General features: G+C 35.7%; 4 protein-coding genes across 4 annotated transcripts; 3 read left to right on the top strand and 1 right to left on the bottom strand.

The window, feature by feature from the left end:
• The first annotated feature begins 1909 nt into the window (after window positions 1-1909).
• Window positions 1910-2777, top strand: LOC110750227 (major strawberry allergen Fra a 1.08-like). Its single transcript, XM_021950524.2, has 2 exons — window positions 1910-2175; window positions 2285-2777. Exons 1-2 carry the CDS (start codon window positions 1992-1994, stop codon window positions 2581-2583), a joined length of 483 nt encoding a protein of 160 aa, XP_021806216.2. The 5' UTR covers window positions 1910-1991; the 3' UTR covers window positions 2584-2777.
• A 4520-nt stretch (window positions 2778-7297) lies between these two features.
• On the top strand, window positions 7298-8185 carry LOC110750228 (major strawberry allergen Fra a 1.08-like). Its single transcript, XM_021950525.2, has 2 exons — window positions 7298-7583; window positions 7693-8185. Exons 1-2 carry the CDS (start codon window positions 7400-7402, stop codon window positions 7989-7991), a joined length of 483 nt encoding a protein of 160 aa, XP_021806217.1. The 5' UTR covers window positions 7298-7399; the 3' UTR covers window positions 7992-8185.
• Window positions 8186-13427: 5242 nt separating this feature from the next.
• Window positions 13428-14270, bottom strand: LOC110750230 (major strawberry allergen Fra a 1.08-like). Its single transcript, XM_021950526.2, has 2 exons — window positions 13997-14270; window positions 13428-13866 (listed from the first exon to the last, which is right to left on the bottom strand). Exons 1-2 carry the CDS (start codon window positions 14178-14180, stop codon window positions 13568-13570), a joined length of 483 nt encoding a protein of 160 aa, XP_021806218.2. The 5' UTR covers window positions 14181-14270; the 3' UTR covers window positions 13428-13567.
• Window positions 14271-14752: 482 nt separating this feature from the next.
• On the top strand, window positions 14753-15635 carry LOC110750237 (major strawberry allergen Fra a 1.08-like). The gene is made up of 2 exons (XM_021950534.2): window positions 14753-15032; window positions 15142-15635. The coding sequence occupies exons 1-2, from the start codon at window positions 14849-14851 to the stop codon at window positions 15438-15440; spliced, it is 483 nt and encodes a 160-aa protein (XP_021806226.2). The 5' UTR covers window positions 14753-14848; the 3' UTR covers window positions 15441-15635.
• Window positions 15636-18009: the final 2374 nt, after the last annotated feature.

Genomic DNA, 18009 nt, shown 5'->3' with positions numbered 1-18009 from the left:
TGCAAACCATGATGGAGTCAATAATGAGAGACAACACCTACTATAATGTGACAATGTGTTTATATTCTGTAAAGAATACCAATATTGTATCAGAATTTTAGGAGCAACAAAAACTCAAATGCTGATGATTAGTAGCATATCGATTGAATATTAAGCATAAAACCCTCAACTAATTAGGTAATGACCAGTTAACACAATTTGAGTATCAACAGTTCAAATCATATCAACATGGACAATTTCAAAATCCATGTAAGCCTATCAACAGTTCAAATCAGAGAAACACAGATGCACCAGTTACATATGGGTACCTTGAAAAAATTATGAAAAAAAATAAAAAATTGAAATGTCATACAAAAAGCTAAATCCCCAAATTGAAATAAGAAAATCGAGAAGTGTGAGAACAGAATACAGGGTTCTCTAAGAGGCTTCAAGAGTAGCCTAGGTTTAGCCTTCGATTCCATCAACTGCTCAAAAAATCACACATTCAAAATCAAAGTAACCAAAAAATAATATAGATGGTGCAAATCAGATAGAAAATTGAAACTTACACTTGTTTTTGTCTTCTAAGATTTGTCAATTTCCTTTGGCTCAAAATAAAAAAATAAAATTAGAAGAAGGAGGAGGAGGAACTTACAGAGGCTGGAGAGTAGATCTGCGAGAGAGAGAGAGTCATGACAGAGAACACAGACCAAGCCAAGAGAGATCGATTAGCACAACCTCTTCAGATTCCTTAGCAGACCTCTCCAAATCCGTGTATTCAATTCTCAAAACGAATTTCCCTCCATTGGACCTAAGCCAACACAGATAGTCATACTCATATTCCTCTGAAAACACAGATACCTTGTTGGATTCGTCACTCGCTGCTCTTTCAATCTCTGTAGGAAGTAGTCGCCAAATTTACCTCTGACAGAACAGATGTTGTAGTATTTGAGCCAAGAGGGTCGGATCGTGAATGGGAAGGTGGAGTGTTGAAGGACAGGTTCAAAGAGAGATCCACAAGACGAAGAGCACGAAGGGCTGCAAATTTCAAAAGGAAGGAGGCTAGGGTTGGAGCTTCACAATTATCAGGAGCTTTATGACAGACTGAAAAGATGCGAACTAGAGAGGTTCGCGAATGGCAGCGAATTCACTTAAGCGAAATTTTTATTAGCGCGTCTTGGAAAGACGACGGTGACTTCTTTCAACCGTCGTGCTATTAAAATCAACTAATTTGAAAGATGACGGTACCCTTCTTTCAACCGTCATGTTATTAAAATCAACTAAGGTTTTAGGGCTGCACAACGACGGTTATTATAACACCAGTCGTTGTTTGTAATGATTTTTTAAACCACGACGGTTTTTTCATTTTGCGTCGTGTATTTAATGTCGTTGTTTCACATTATTGTAGTAGTGCTTGGTGTTCTTGTTGGTGTTGTTTGTTATGTTTTCTTTATCTCTTATCAAGTTGTTTATTTTTCACTCACAGTTGGTTGACGCTTTCGCACAACAGATGATAATTTAAGAGCTTAGAAAATGATCAAAGAAAGAATGAATGTGGAGGAAGCTAAAAGAGAATGATTGATATTGGTGTGAGGAAATGTGAGCACCAGAGGGAGTATTTATAGGTTAAGGGTGAAGTGTCTATTGTGTAAAGTGACCCCAATGGATATAAAGTTGTTTGGACAAGTTTTCAGTGGTTGTTTCCCATGTGAATATTTTAGTCAAAGAACGCCACCTCTACAAGTTGATTTTAAATATTCCAACTTATTACAACCAGCTGATGTGCTAATTAATTTTCTAATAGAATGTTCTAAAACACATGTCTACGTACACAGTCTAAAGTCCTTGATATACAGCTGAGATTTCACACAGCCTGACCTTCAGCCTCAATCTATAAATAGCACCTCCAGTTCTCACATTTTCCAGCATCAAATATCATCCCTGCCAATCATCTAATCCTTTCACACTTTCATTTTTTCTTTGATCATTTTCTAAGCTCTCAAATCATCATCATGGGTGTCTTCACATACACAGACGAGTCCACCTCAGTCATCCCCCCACCGAGATTGTTCAAAGCCCTTGTTCTTGAAGCTGACACCCTCATCCCCAAGATTGCTCCCCAGTCAGTGAAAAGTGCTGAAATTGTTGAAGGAGATGGAGGTGTTGGAACCATCAAGAAGATTAGCTTTGGTGAAGGTTGGTTTCTGCCATTGCCTCTTCTAAGTTTAACTTGTTTGCTTAATTAATAACATAAATCTTGAAAGCATTAGTCTCTTAATTTCTAATTATAATCCTCATCTTACAGGAAGTCATTACAGCTATGTGAAGCACCGGATCGACGGGCTTGACAAAGATAACTTTGTGTACAGCTACAGTTTGGTTGAAGGAGATGCTCTTTCAGACAAGGTTGAGAAAATCAGTTATGAGATTAAGTTGGTGGCATCTGCTGATGGAGGTTCCATCATAAAGAGCACCAGCAACTACCACACCACTGGCGATGTTGAGATCAAGGAAGAGGATGTTAAGGCTGGCAAAGAGAAGGCAACTGGTCTGTTCAAGCTTATTGAGAACTACCTTGTGGCCAACCCAGATGCCTACAACTAAAACCTTAAATGAAATATACTGCATGTGCTTTCTCTGTCATTATATTGGTGTGGCTTTCATTTTTCCTTTTCTTTTTCTTGTCTGTCAAGCCAGAGCTGCTTTGGCTTGCACCTAATGCTATGATAAATTGTAATGTTTCTATTTGATTTGATTCTAAATAAATAAAGCAAAAATCAGTTGCTGGTGTTTACAAATTTGGTCTGCAGTATCTTTTTTCTTCAATTTCGTGAATTTCAATATTATTTTTACTAATGAAAATTTACTAGTTCAAAGTAAAGATTAAATAAAATTGAAATGATAAGGATGACACGCATAAATCAAGAAATGACCCTTTGGTTCAATTTCCATTCCAAGTATCTTCCTAACTTCTCCCAAGTCCTTCATCTCAAATTCATTACTCAACTGATTCTTCAATTTTTCAATCTCCACTTTGCTTTTATATGCTATAAGCATATCATCAACATATAAAAGCAAGTAGATGAATGTTTCATCTTGTAGCTTGCGAAAATAGACACAATGGTCATATTGACTCCTTGTGTACCTTTTTCCCATGAGCCGATCAAATCACTTATACCATTGTTTTGTAGACTGCTTCAAACCATACAATGATTTTCGCAATTTGCAAACCCAATTTTCTTTTCCAGCAACACCAAAACCTTATAGCTGAGACATATAAATCTCTTCTTCTAAATCACCCTGTAAGAATGTTGTCTTGACATCAAGTTGAGCCAACTCAAGGTCAAACTGCACAACCAAAGCCAACAAAATACGAATAGAGGAGGCTTTACAACATGAGAGAATACCTCGTTGTAATCAATGCCTTTCTTATGAGCATAGCCCTTAGCAACCAATCTATCTTTGAATCTTACATTTCCTTTACCCAAAGATTCCATCTTCTTGAATAAACCCATTTGCATCCAATTGCTTTATTTCCCTTTGGTAACTAAACAAGTTCCCAAGTTTCATTCTTATGAAGAGATTTCATCTCCTCATCCATAGACTTCTTCTACTCCACACTCTCTAAACTTCTGTTTGCTTCTTTAGGTGGAAGGAATGTCATCTTCAATAACTGGAAGTGCATATGCCACAGTGTCAGTATACCGAGTAGGCTTTTGAATCACTTTTTTCGATCTAGTAGTTGCAATAGAATCTTGTTACTGTGAAAGCTCTTGGGTAGATGCCTCCTCTTCATTTCTCTCATCCTCATCATCAGAATCAATTGTAAGACTAGTGTCTGAATCATCAGACTTCACTGGAACAACTGGAGTTTTCAGTAACTCCACATACTTTGAACCACTCATGGTCTGGTCGCATCACTTTCACTTCCATTCTTGTTTTAATTAACCACAGTAGTCTCATCAAAAGTTACATCTCTGCTTACAACAAATTTCTTCACATATGGAGACCAAAATCTGTATTATTTCATGCCAGTGCTAAAACCCATAAATAGAGCTTTCTTTGCTCTCGGATCCAACTTGCTTTCCGTGACATGAAAGTAAAGTAGGACAACCAAATATATGCAAATATTTATAATTAGTACAAGGTTTATCAGACCATATATCCATAGGTGTTTTTCCCTCTTTCAAAGTAACATGCAACCGATTAATGAGATGACTTGCATAAGTAACTACTTCAGCACAAAACGGTTTGCCCAAACTGGCATTAGACAACATACATTGCACTTTCTCAAGCAAAGTATGATTCATGCGTTCCTCCACCCCATTTTGTTGTGGTGTCCCCCTAACCATGAAGTGTCTCACTATACCCTCATCTTGACAAACTTTCAAGAAAGCATAAGACCTATACTCATCGCCATTGTTTGATATGAGAGTCTTGATCTTTTGAACCACTTTGAGTTTCAATCATCTATTTCCACTTCATGAATATCTTCAAGACTTCATCCTTATGCTTCATGCTGTACAACCATACTCTTCTAGAGAACTCATCAACAAAGAAGACAAAATAATGGCTACCTCCCCAATAAGCATTCTTGGAAGGACCCCCAAACAATAGTGTGAACATAATCTAGAATGACTTTAGCAGCTACTCTACTTTTTTTAGAAACATTAATAAAAACCGAGTATAGCCGTGCGGCTAAAACTATTTTTCAAAAACAATTAAAAAACCGGGTACAGCCGAATGGCTACACTATTTATATATACTAGCCTCCCTGCATGAGCTTTCGCGTGTGTGAGAGGCTTTTCTTTTAATCACGCGCGCTACATATGACTTACAAAGTTTCAAAAAAAAAAAAAGAGAGTACAGTCGCCCGACTATACTACTTTTGAAAAAAATAAAATTCAGAAAAATACTTTTATTTTTTTATTTTAAAAAAGAAGGGACCTCTTTACAACTTAAAAGTTAGGTCACTATTTACTATTTTAATATATATTATTTTTATTCAATAGTAGGTGAGAATTATTTGTATAATACATTAATTTTGTGTGTCTTATTGAAACTTTTGTTAAAAATACGTATATTAAACATGAAAAATATGTACGTACATGTACATTATTAAACGTGAAAGTGCTAAATTCTTTATAGGAGTGGATTTTTTTATGTGGAATTTTCACAGAGGGCACCTGAAAAGATAAGCCTACATAGAAATCCTTATTTTTATTGTTGGTGCAATGTGGAAATAAATTTAAAGAGTATAGCCGTGCGACTATACTCTAAAAATAGAAAAATTGAATTACTATTTATTGAGAAACATAATTCATGAATTTAATTAAAATATTTAATACTAATTATTCACTAAAGAAATAATAATTAAAATAAGGCAAAGATAATATTTAATTACTAAAAATAAAATATAAAAAAAATTAATTAACGACAACATACTAAGTTTTTATTTATTTATTTTCTTTTAAATCTCTTCTGATGAAAGTTTGTCGGCACATGTCTATCACGGTGAAATTTGCCGAATTAGACCTTTTTTGACAAAATTTCGTCGGCATAGGTAAATTTTGTCGGGAGATGTCTAATCCGGCAAACATTTGCCGGCATAGACCTCTGCGGACGATATTTCGTCGCAAAGGGTTTTTTCCCTTATTTAAAAAAAATAAAAGAAAAACCCGCGTACAGCCGTTCAGCTATACTATTTTTTTAAAACCAGAAAAATCGGGTATCGCCGTGCGGCTATACTATTTATACACGTAAAAACAAAGAGGACCTCGTTGCGATTAGATGCCCACGTGTCAAAATAAGTATAGCCAACCGGCTATACTATGTATAAAAAATAATTAGAAAAAAAGCGAAAAATAGGAGAAATCGAGTACAGCCGACCGGCTATACTATTTTTACAGCCAACCGGCTATACTGTTTTTTACGTGTAAAAACAGAGGACCCACCTTGCGATTAGGTGCCCACGCGGCAAAATACGTATAGCCGCCCGGCTATACTATATCTGACAAAAATTAGGAAAAAAGTGAGTACAGCCGCCCGGTTTTACTGTTTCTGAAAAAAAAAATCAGGAAAAACTGAGTACAGCCGACCGGCTATACTCTTTTTACAAAAAAAAAATAAGAAAAAACCGAGTATAGCCGCAATACACGTAAAAAAAGAGGCCCCCCTTGCGATTAGATGCCCACATGTCAAAATACGTATAGCCATACGGCAATACTACTTTTTAAAAAAATTAGGAAAAAAGCAAGTACGGCCGCTCGGCTATACCTTTTCTGAAAATAAAAATCAGAAAAATACTTTTATTTTTTTATTTTAAAAAAGAAGGGACCTCTTTACAACTTAAAAGTTAGGTCACTATACAATATTTTAATATATATTATTTTTATTCAATAGTAGGTGAGAATTATTTGTATAATACGTTAATTTTGTGTGTCTTATTGAAACTTTTGTTAGAAATACGTATATTAAACATGAAAAATACGTACGTACATGTACATTGTCAAATGTGAAAGTGCTAAATTCTTTATATGGGTAATTACTCTGGGTGTCTTAAACTACTCTTATCGATAAATGAAAATCGGGGAAAAATATTTAAAAGAAAAAAAGGATCCCAATAAATTTCTTATTTTCGTTTGGGTGTCTTAATTAAATTTCTCCAGATCCCAAGAGCCCCAAGGCCCAAAGCCCTAGTCTTTGATTGATATAAATATTATTAATCAAAGTCGAGCCTATAGCCAAACCCATTAGCCCAACTCTTCAATGCTAACCACACTTACCAAACCATCATAGTGCTTTGAACAACCTAGGTGGAGCAATGACAGAGGTGAACTCGGTTTCGTATGTGAAGACACCCATGATGATGATTTAAGAGCCTAGAAAATGTTCAAAGAAAGAATGAATGTGGAGGGAGCTAAAAGAGAATGATTGATATTGGTGTGAGGAAGTGTGAAGTGTCTGTGGTGTAAAGTAAACCCCATGGATATGAATTGAATATTTTAGTCAAAGAAAGCCACCTCTGCAAGGAATTTTCTAATAGAATGTTCTAAAACACATGTCCACGTACACAGTCCATTCTGATTGGCTAGTAATATATCATATTGGACGTATACTTGCTCTTTTTGATGATCAGAATATTACAACACAACTGGGTCTGCTGACTGCTCACTCAATAATATCCTTATTCATTCAATTGAAAAATCTAAAGTCCTTTTCACTTTCATTTTCAAAGTCTAAAGTCTTTGATATACAGCTGAGATTTCACACAGCCTGACCTTCAGCCTCAATCTATAAATAGCATCTCCAGTTCTCACATTTTCCAGCATCAAATATCATCCCTGCCAATTATCTAATCCTTTCACACTTTCATTCTTTCTTTGATCATTTTCTAAGCTCTCAAATCATCATCTTCATCATGGGTGTCTTCACATACGCAGATGAGTCCACCTCAGTCATCCCCCCACCAAGATTGTTCAAAGCCCTTGTTCTTGAAGCTGACACCCTCATCCCCAAGATTGCTCCCCAATCAGTGAAAAGTGCTGAAATTGTTGAAGGAGATGGAGGTGTTGGAACCATCAAGAAGATTAGCTTTGGTGAAGGTTGGTTTCTGCCATTCCCCCTTCTAAGTCTAACTTTTTGCCTTAATTAATAACATAAACCTTGAAAGCATTAATCTCTTAATTTCTAATTATAATCCTCATTTTATAGGAAGTCATTACAGCTATGTGAAGCATCGGATCGACGGGCTTGACAAAGATAACTTTGTGTACAGCTACAGTTTGGTTGAAGGAGATGCTCTTTCAGACAAGGTTGAGAAAATCAGTTATGAGATTAAGTTGGTGGCATCTGCTGATGGAGGTTCCATCATAAAGAGCACCAGCAACTACCACACCACAGGTGATGTTGAGATCAAGGAAGAGGATGTGAAGGCTGGCAAAGAGAAGGCGACTGGTCTGTTCAAGCTTATTGAGAACTACCTTGTGGCCAACCCAGATGCCTACAACTAAAATCTTAAATGAAATATACTGCATGTGCTTTCTCTGTCATTTTATTGGTGTGGCTTTCATTTTTCCTTTTTTTTTTTGGGTCTATCGAGCCAGAGCTGGTTTGGGTTGCACCTAAGGCTATGATAAATTGTAATGTTTCTATTTGATTTGATTCTAAATAAATAAAGCAAAAATCAGTTGCTGGTGTTTACAAATTTGGTCTGCAGTATCTTTTTTCTTCAATTTCGTGAATTTCAATCTTTTTTTTACTAATGAAAATTTACTAATTCAAAGTAAAGATTCCATAAAATTGGAATGATAAGGATGACACGCATAAATCGAGAAATAACCCTTTGGTTTGGTCAAGGCTTTTGAGAAGTACCATTTGGGGCAACCTACAAGTAAAACTCTGTCACAGTACTGCTTGCAAAGAGCAACAAAGTTCTTGTGACCTCTTTTTCCATCTTCATTCATTGGTGCGGCTTTCATTTTTGTTTTGTTTTGTTTTTTTATATCAATCCATCACCAACTGGACGACAGAATCAATATTTCGCCCCGTTTTTTCTTTCTATTTCCACAATAACAAAATCCAATCTTTGTTTCTCTTTTTCTTATCTGTTTTCATGGAGTAGTATGCCACGGAAATGGCATTTTTCTCAGATCATCTGATTCTGAATTTTTTATTCATCCACATTAGCAAGAAATCAATGAACTAGATAGTTGCTCAATCGAAAAAAATCTTCGAGTCTGAGTGGGTTTTCTTATGTGTCATTGGATTAATCCAATGCCCTTTATTAAATAGGACCTCACACGACCTCATCTTTAGGTCCTTAGGTGAGCGGGACTGTATACAGAAGTTGGGTTACCTCCCTTGGTGACTCCCTTATGGGCTTAAGCACATCCCCCTCGACATTTTGTATTAATAGCCTCCTCCACGCGGCATGCATATCATGACTAGTCTTCACAAGGCATATATAATGTGGGTCATGTCTTTGTTCTCCACTTTAGCGCGCTCTAAACTTGTATGTTATTAGAAATATTTCCCAGAATATTGCACACAAATGATTAATGGATCTCATCTCAATATAATTGGAAATTACATACGCATCGGTGTACATTAAAATATAATGAAAATACATCATACATCAAATCTTATGATCAAGAGTACCTCTCAATTCTTTGGTACCTAAATATGAGTTTCTGAAGGTAGTACACATGTTGACACTTATGAACAACAATATAAAGCTTAATTCATTAAATAAATTTAACTATAAATATTAAGTATTTCAGGATACTCTTACTCCCTTTTTGTGCACTACAAATAGTTGAAATCATGATCGCATATCTAAGTTGTCACTATATCCCCTTGATTCTCAATATGACCCTTTAAGACAATAAGATGTCTCCACCAAAATTCTATACCAAAATCATCATTAGTTGCACACACTTTCATATAAAAAATGAAGACAAATTAGTCTCATAATAAAATTTCATAATATAAGAAAACTTCACAACAACACAACAAGTTCGCCAAAAAATACTTATTTAATAATTACTTGAAGGTAATATCAAGGTCATGAATATAAAGCACCCCCACATTTAAAATATGTAAAGCAAATCCATTATGTTTCCAATGTTGACCACAAAAATATAAAATAAAAAAATTTGATAAAAGGTTCTTAGGACGATAACTCCCACAAGTTAAGGGAATCATCAATGTGTTTTAAATATAGGTTGTCGAGTTCAACGAAATAAAGAAGGCACACTAATTCAAACTCACTGAAATATATAATTATACATTTACAAAAGTAATAGAGAAGCACCATTAATTTCCATTAATTCCTTCTCCAGCATATTAGATCACAAGTAAAAACAATTAAATCTTGTTAAATCACAAGTAAAAACGTGAAGAAATTCCTTGGAATATTACTGCTTCTTTCTCCAGAACTTAATTTTCCAAGATAATGATAAGCCAACATAAGAGAAAGCTCCCGTTTTATAGTTTTCAAAAACTCAAATATAGATTTACAACTATTAGTATGAATCTCATGTCACAAACTAGTGAGCTTAAGATTGCAAAATTCAAAGTAAAAGAAATAAAGCATTCTGTAAAATTTAACTGATCATATACTATATTTCCATTTTAGAGCGATGAAGGTAGAGATCACTTATCTTGATCTTCATAGACACTGTTAAAGAAATTAACTTGCTGTAGCAATCAAGTGTTTACCTATTTGCATAACCAATGAAAAAGCTTATGCCAACAAGTTTTATGGTATTAAAAAAAGTTGCAATTAATTGCATAAAGCCGCAATTAAGAATAGTTTGGAAATCAAATCTGTAGTGCCCAACAGTGTAAAATGAAATCAAAACAATTGAAGCAATCAATATGAAGCTTTAGACAAAAACTGACGCTGCAACACTAATTCTTTTGGATTCAACCTTTAGCTTAAAATCAATAATAAAACTATATTAATTCTCATTTAAATACCAGTGGAAAGCTTCTACAACAGAAGTTATAAAACCAATTACTCAAAACTGAAATCGTCACAAAATGATTTCCACACAAAATCTGGGTAATTAAATACAACATAAATATGTAATGAAAATTTGGAAATATATATAGGCATATTTAATTTCTCCGTAAGTGTAAAAAGATCTAATTCTCAATAAATTGAGGTTGGTTCCAAAAATATCAGCCAACTAGCTAATGCTTTTATAGTTGTTGGCTGCTTCAAAATTAATTTTAAAACAATAACAATAGCAATAAAATCTCATACACTTTTATGCCCATTTTTGCAACATAAATATCTATAAGATTATCATAGGGTTTAGTCCACACATTTTTTTTTTTATAGATGTAGGTCCTTTGACATTTATTACTTTTTTTGTTGTGTCGATTTTATCTTTTGAGGTAAATAAGGAAAACACATTGAAAATCTAAATGTAATGCATTATTTCCTTATAATTGAATTCCAAAATTTAAATGTTGAATTCTTTCCTTGATAATATTCCTAATGTATGGATAAAATACAATTTAATCAATAAAAAGTAGAGACCCACATAATATACCAATTGATCAGATAAGTACCAACATTAAATTATGTACCTGACATACAAGTACATAATGTTATTATTAGCAATGAAAAAACTTAGTGATAAATCATGTTACCTATAAGTTAGGAACATAAATAAGAAGACTATCTATAAGTTAGGAACATAAATCAGAAGACTACCTATAAGTTAGATACAAAAAATAGACAAAATAAAATTGTATGTTACCTATATATATATATATAAAGGTACATAAAATACTCTTACACATTATCAAAAAGATGAAGAAAAAAAAACACACATATATATATATACACACCTATGCAGTAGGCAATAGGCAATAGGCAATATGACACCAAATTCAAAAATAAAAAATACCACATGCAAAGGAACTAATGCCAAAGCCACATGTGTTCTAATGGGTTTCGGTCTTTGGTGTGTTTTTGCAGTTCGTGGCAGTCAAAGGAATATGAGTTTTTCTCATAAATGGCTTCTTTTGATAGTTGGAATGCGATGCGATTCTCTTTGTGGGTCTACCATGTTGGTGTTTAGTTGGTTTTTTTCTTTTTTGTTCTTGTAACGATCTTTTGTGGTGTGCGTCGAACTCTCTTGTTAGTCCTTGACATGTGTGGTACTTTTTCTTACCCTGGGGTTTGTCCCAAGTGGTTTTCCTAGAAAGGTTTTAATGGGATTCGGATCCTCTGCTTGGATTTTCTTTGCCACAATCTGCTTGGTTTTTCTCCTCCTTGTGCCACTTGACTAAAATTTAATCCAAGGGATATAAAACTGACACAACACTCCTAAAACAGAAACTCAATTTTCTCAAAATTAGAAAGGAAAAACAAAATCCCTAATTGAACTAATGCCACACTTAATGTTGTTAGAGCATCCACAATATGCTCCCTAAATCACCTCCTTAGACAAATTTTAGGGAGGCATTGTAAAAATGCAACTCCAACCATGCTCCCTATCCACCTCCTAAAATAGAGAGTCCTCTAGGAGCTCCTAAATCTGAGGAGAGAGAAAGTACTCCTATTGGCTCCCTATAATTTAATGCTGCCTTATTTAATGAGTATTTCAAACCTTTATTTAATGCTAATTTTTTTTTTATTTTTAAAGAGATGGACCAATCAAAAAAGAGTTATAGCATTTATGACTCTCCAAATTAGGGAGTATGGTTGGAGTTGAAATTTTTTAGAGAGCTCCTAAAATAGCTTTCTTATATTTTTAGCTAAATTTTAGCTAAGAAATAGAGAGCATCATTGTGGATGCTCTTAGTCTTTCTTCTTCCCCTTTACATCTCTGCAAGTTTTTCTTTCCCTCAAAACTTGTATATAAACATCGATCTTCCCAACTCTACATGATCTCTTTCATTTTCCCAAAAGTTTTTCTTTCTCGATAAACATCTCTTTCTCTTGTGTAAAAAAAATTAAATAAAGCCCATATGTCCAAACTTGCATTTGGTACCAAATTACACAAAATGATGACAAAAAAATCCATTGTGAACAACACAATGGTGAGTATAGGCTGTAGCTTTTTTTTTTTTTTTTTTTTTTTTCTGTAAATAACAAATGGTTCCTGATAGATAGTTTTGCTTTGTATCTAACATATTATTTATTATATCTTTTTTTATTCTCTTAAAATTTCTTGAATCCGATCCAAAGTCATAAACACATAAAAGAGAATTCAAGTTACAAGGGACTAAAGAAAAGAAGATAAAGAATGTACTACTCATCAATACTCGAATTACTTTTGGGAAAGATTGAAAGTTTGGATTGATGACATTGAGATTTTTGGGGGCAAACGTGCAAAGAAAGGAAGAAGGAGAAAAAATAGCAAACGAGGGGTCAGGTTAATTAGGATATTCTTTCCACTTTTAATTAGGAGTAAATTGGATTTTTATTTTAAGGATAATGTGTCCAGTTTATATTCTTTAAACTAAAGGATCAAATCAACATTTTGTTGTGTTTGGTCACTGGAGATGTCGTACCCATTTTGGCTCTTCTGTGACTTTGTACTTTGTTATGTTTCATCAATAATTACTATCGTTTTTTCTCAAAAGATTAAATTTTAATGAGGTGGCATGTGGAGGACAAAAGTCAAGTAGATCATGTCCAAGAATATCAGAGCAGAGGATTCGGATCCATTCTACAAACGATGACGTTATTTTGTTTAAACGTTGAACGAATCATACTAAATGCAGCAGACAGTTTGATTTGTATTTGTTTTGAACAATAGCAAAGTTGGTAAAATGTCCTCTGAACTGGTTGTCTTTATTACTTTTTGTCAAATGCTTTGTGGTTAAATGTTAATGTATATAATTTTCTTTTCCAAATTGTTGTTTAACTCATAATATATAGATGTGGGATTCATTCTGCACATACATTTTCACAGAAAATCAAATTAATTGTGTCAAATTTTCTTTATTAAAAACTTGAAATCAAATACACGTACATTACTCTTTAAAACCACACCGTTGACAAAACAGAAAAAGGGACGACAGATGAAGATTGCTGTCCAAACATGCAATATCACAGACATGTTTAGTTGTAGGCATCAGGGTTGGCCACAAGATAGGTCTCAATAACCTTGAACAAAGCACGGGCCCTTTCTTTGCCAGCCCTAACATGCTCTTCCTTGATCTCAACATCTCCCTTGGTGTGGTAGTTGCTGGTGTTTTTTATGATGGAACCTCCATCTGCAGATGCCACCAACTTAATCTCATAAGAGATTTTCTCAATTTTGTCTGAAAGAGCATCTCCTTCAATCAAACTGTAGCTGTACACAAAGTTATCTTTATCAAGCGCATCAACCTGGTGCTTCACATAGCTGTATTCACTTCCTGTAATTTGAAAATTTGAGGATGGTCAATGTCAATTTTATAGAAATTGAGACAATGCTGCTTTGAAGAAACATGTTAACTAGAAAAACAAGTTGGTAGAGAGAGAGAGATTGGTGGAAAGTAAACAAACCTTCACCGAAGCTAGTCTTCTTGATGGTTCCAACACCTCCATCTCCTTCAACAATTTCAGCACTTTTAACTGCTTGTGGAGCAATCTTTGGGACGAGGTTGTCAGCATCTAGAACAAGGGCTTTGAACAACCTAGGTGGAGCAATGACAGAGGTGAACTCGGTTTCGTATGTGAAGACACCCATGATGATGATAATTTAAGAGCTTAGAAGATGATCAAAGAAAGAATGAATGTGGAGGAAGCTAAAAGAGAATGATTGATATTGGTGTGAGGAAACCAGAGGGAGTATTTATAGGTTAAGGGTGAAGTGTCTATTGTGTAAAGTGACCCCAATGGATATAAAGTTGTTTGGACAAGTTTTCAGTGGTTGTTTCCCATGTGAATATTTTAGTCAAAGAACGCCACCTCTACAAGTTGATTTTAAAAATTCCGACTTATTACAACCAGCTGATGTGCTAATTAATTTTCTAATAGAATGTTCTAAAACACATGTCCACGTACACAGTCCATTCTGATTGGCTAGCAATATATCATATTGGACGTATACTTGCCCTTTTTGATGATCAGAATATTACAACACAACTGGTGTGCTGCTGAGTCTGCTGACTGCCGACTCAATAATATCCTTATTCAAACAATTGAAAAATCTACAGTCTTTTCACTTTCATTTTCTTGTCTAAAGTCTTTGATATACAGCTGAGATTTCACACAGCCTGACCTTCAGCCTCAATCTATAAATAGCACCTCCGGTTCTCACATTTCCCAGCATCAAATATCATCCCTGCCAATCATCTAATCCTTTCACACTTTCATTCTTTCTTTGATCATTTTCTAAGCTCTAAAATCATCATCATGGGTGTCTTCACATACACAGACGAGTCCACCTCAGTCATCACCCCACCGAGATTGTTCAAAGCCCTTGTTCTTGAAGCTGACACCCTCATCCCCAAGATTGCTCCCCAATCAGTGAAAAGTGCTGAAATTGTTGAAGGAGATGGAGGTGTTGGAACCATCAAGAAGATTAGCTTTGGTGAAGGTTTGTTTCTTCCATTGCCTCTTCTAAGTCTAACTTGTTTACTTGATTAATAACATAAATCTTGAAAGCTGTAATCTCTTAATTTCTAATTATAACCCTCCTTTTACAGGAAGTCATTACAGCTATGTGAAGCACCGGATCGACGGGCTTGACAAAGATAACTTTGTGTACAGCTACAGTTTGGTTGAAGGAGATGCTCTTTCAGACAAGGTTGAGAAAATCAGTTATGAGATTAAGTTGGTGGCATCTGCTGATGGAGGTTCCATCATAAAGAGCACCAGCAACTACCACACCACAGGTGATGTTGAGATCAAGGAAGAGGATGTTAAGGCTGGCAAAGAGAAGGCGACTGGTCTGTTCAAGCTTATTGAGAACTACCTTGTGGCCAACCCAGATGCCTACAACTAAATGTAGCATGTTGAAGAGAGTCTTTGCTTCCAGAGTCATCATTCAGTGATGTTTGTTTTCCTTTTTCTTTTCTTTCCTTGTTGTGTGTGGCCAAGGGCTTGCACTTGGAGGCCTCTGTTATATCAAAGTGTGACTGTTGTATTTTTTTTCATTCTCTAATAAATAAAAGGAATATCATCATATATTCTTATAGTATTTGCAAGTTTTTTCTCTAACTTTATTACCCAAATGAGTTACCAAAGCAAGCATGCCCTATTTTGATTCAAATATACTCTGTTTTTCTTGTATGCCATTTGAGAATTCATACACCGGGAGATCAAATTAATCAAGTAAGATTGCTTTTAAAAATCAATGAGAATGAATGCTGTAGAACTTTTTATGTCTTCCGTCTCGTACACATAAGAGAACTGAGTTATTCAACCCGGTTCTGGTGAGAGGCTTTACAGTCACCTGGACTAATCATATGTGTAGGTAGTTATAATTTCTTCCAATATGTTGATCTATTTGTCGTTGTGTAAACAATTGGAAGCTGTCATTACTATCAATGACTGACATGGTCTTTCCTACGGTCTTTATAGAATAATCAGACCTAAACTCGGGACCCTGGGTATATTCCAGTTTGAGAGTTCTTTTTCTACGTCTCTCATGGTGATTTCTTGAGAATTATTTACTCTCAAGGTTCTAGAGGTAGAACTGCTACTAGAGCTTGCACTGCTAGAAGGGCGATTGGACAAGATCTGCTTAAGGCTTGCCATTTGGTTTTCCGGTTTCTGATTCTCCATTTAAGGTCTACTAGCTCCCTGCCTGAGTCCTACAAATGCCTACGGCTACAACGGACTGTACGCGGCTACTAGCTTGACACGATGACTAGTCAGTAAAGGAGACTTGACCAAAAATGTCAAAAACTGTGGTGGCAAAACTTAACCAAAACCTTAATCCTATCTCTTTCCCGGAAGTTTGGCTCTGATACCAGAAGTGGCCCAAATCCTCAAAACCTAAGGATTCTTAAGATGAAATGCGGAAGGTAGTGTAGAGACGTGGAAGATATTTTATGATAGGTTTATGTAATTGAGTTATCAAGTATCAACTAAAGCTAGCCATCTCTGCAAAGGACCTAGTTGGAGCAATTGCTCCCCTAGGTAAGGTCCTGGGTTTGAGTCCTAGCATCCATATAGTGTGTGTGAGTTTAGTATGCTATCGCCCCTCTCAATAAAAATGGTCTTTTTTTTTAAATAAAAAAAACCCAGCCATTTCCAATTTTCCATTGTTTGGAATGGCACTCAGCCTGCTTCTTGCTACGCTATTTGTCGTTGCAAATGCCTAGCAAGTTGCTAGTGAGAATTGATAAACATAATTAGCTAGCTAGTTGTTGGGCATAGCGACTGCGGACAACGTAGCATATATCCACAATATGAAGATTCACGACACTATTTTCATTAATGTCTAAATCATTGTATGTTTCTGAATTTTACTAGTTACCAGGGAATTAATGAGTTTAAGGGTTATTCGTAGCAATGGTCCCTCAACTATACCGGAAGTTACATTTTGGTCACTCAATTCAAATATTAGTTGCAGAGGTCACTCAAGTAGGTGTTCTGTTGCACCATTAGTCCCTTTGTCAAACTGTTAAATTTTTTGTTAAAAATTAGGGTAAATTCGGAAATTCATCCACAACCCTCGCTTTCCTCCACATTCCTCCATTGCCGCAACCCAATAAATGGAGGAAGGATTATGAAGTCTTGCATTCTACCAGCAAACAAGTCCCATGGTATTTGATGAATGGAGGAACTATAACCCAGTCAGGCACTTCCCAATCAAATTGCCGCAAAATCTCTATAGCGGTGGTTTTATGACCCTCTAATCTCAAACTGTTAAAGAGTTGGCCAAATAAATCGATGTGGCTAATCCCACAGTGCTTGACCCACAAATCATTCATGCCCAGAAACTATTTGCCATAACACTCGGCCCAAAAGAGATTGGAGTTACCTTTGAAGGAGGAGACAATATCGTCGCTGTCGATCTCGGGTAAGACCCCCTCCTTCTTGCTCCAGACGCCGGAGCCTTAGGGCTAGGTGGTCTTGCCGACGCGGGAGTCGAAGAGGTCGCGCCAGTACTTGTCGTCGTAGTTCTTGAGGGCGGCCATGTCGTGCTAGACGTCGAGGAGGCCGCCGGAGTTGGATCGGTAGACGATCTCATCGAGGGAGTAGGACTCGGAGTCGACGGCAGCAGCAGAGGAAGGGTTGGCGTTGAAGGGGACGTAGTGGGCAGAGAAATGGTGGGTGTGGGTTGTGTTGTGGTAGCGAGCTTCGTCGCGACTGTTGCGGCAATGGAGGATTGTGGAGGAAGGGGAGGGTTGTGGATGAATTTCCGAATTTACCCTCATTTTTTATAGAAAATTTAACAAAGTTTGACAGAGGGACTAATGTTGCAACAAAACACCTACTTGAGTGACCTCTGCAACTAATATTTGAATTGAGTGACCAAAATGTAACTTCGGGTATAGTTGAGGGACCATTGCTTCGAATAACCCTGAGTTTAAAGAATTTTTTTGTTTTTGGTTTTAGAGTTC

Source organism: Prunus avium, chromosome 1, assembly GCF_965620075.1.
Source record: "Prunus avium chromosome 1, drPruAviu1.hap1.1, whole genome shotgun sequence".
Classification (NCBI taxonomy): Eukaryota; Viridiplantae; Streptophyta; class Magnoliopsida; order Rosales; family Rosaceae; genus Prunus; species Prunus avium.
This window is presented reverse-complemented; position numbering and strand designations above follow the sequence as displayed.

Excerpts from the sequence above, each read along its gene's own strand:
- LOC110750228 (XM_021950525.2), top strand. The coding sequence starts at position 7,400 with ATGGGTGTCTTCACATACGCAGATGAGTCCACCTCAGTCATCCCCCCA. Across the intron at positions 7,584-7,692 it reads GAAGATTAGCTTTGGTGAAG|GAAGTCATTACAGCTATGTG; the intron begins GTTGGTTTCTGC and ends CTCATTTTATAG.
- LOC110750227 (XM_021950524.2), top strand. The coding sequence starts at position 1,992 with ATGGGTGTCTTCACATACACAGACGAGTCCACCTCAGTCATCCCCCCA. Across the intron at positions 2,176-2,284 it reads GAAGATTAGCTTTGGTGAAG|GAAGTCATTACAGCTATGTG; the intron begins GTTGGTTTCTGC and ends CTCATCTTACAG.
- LOC110750230 (XM_021950526.2), bottom strand. The coding sequence starts at position 14,180 with ATGGGTGTCTTCACATACGAAACCGAGTTCACCTCTGTCATTGCTCCA. Across the intron at positions 13,867-13,996 it reads GAAGACTAGCTTCGGTGAAG|GAAGTGAATACAGCTATGTG; the intron begins GTTTGTTTACTT and ends TTCAAATTACAG.
- LOC110750237 (XM_021950534.2), top strand. The coding sequence starts at position 14,849 with ATGGGTGTCTTCACATACACAGACGAGTCCACCTCAGTCATCACCCCA. Across the intron at positions 15,033-15,141 it reads GAAGATTAGCTTTGGTGAAG|GAAGTCATTACAGCTATGTG; the intron begins GTTTGTTTCTTC and ends CTCCTTTTACAG.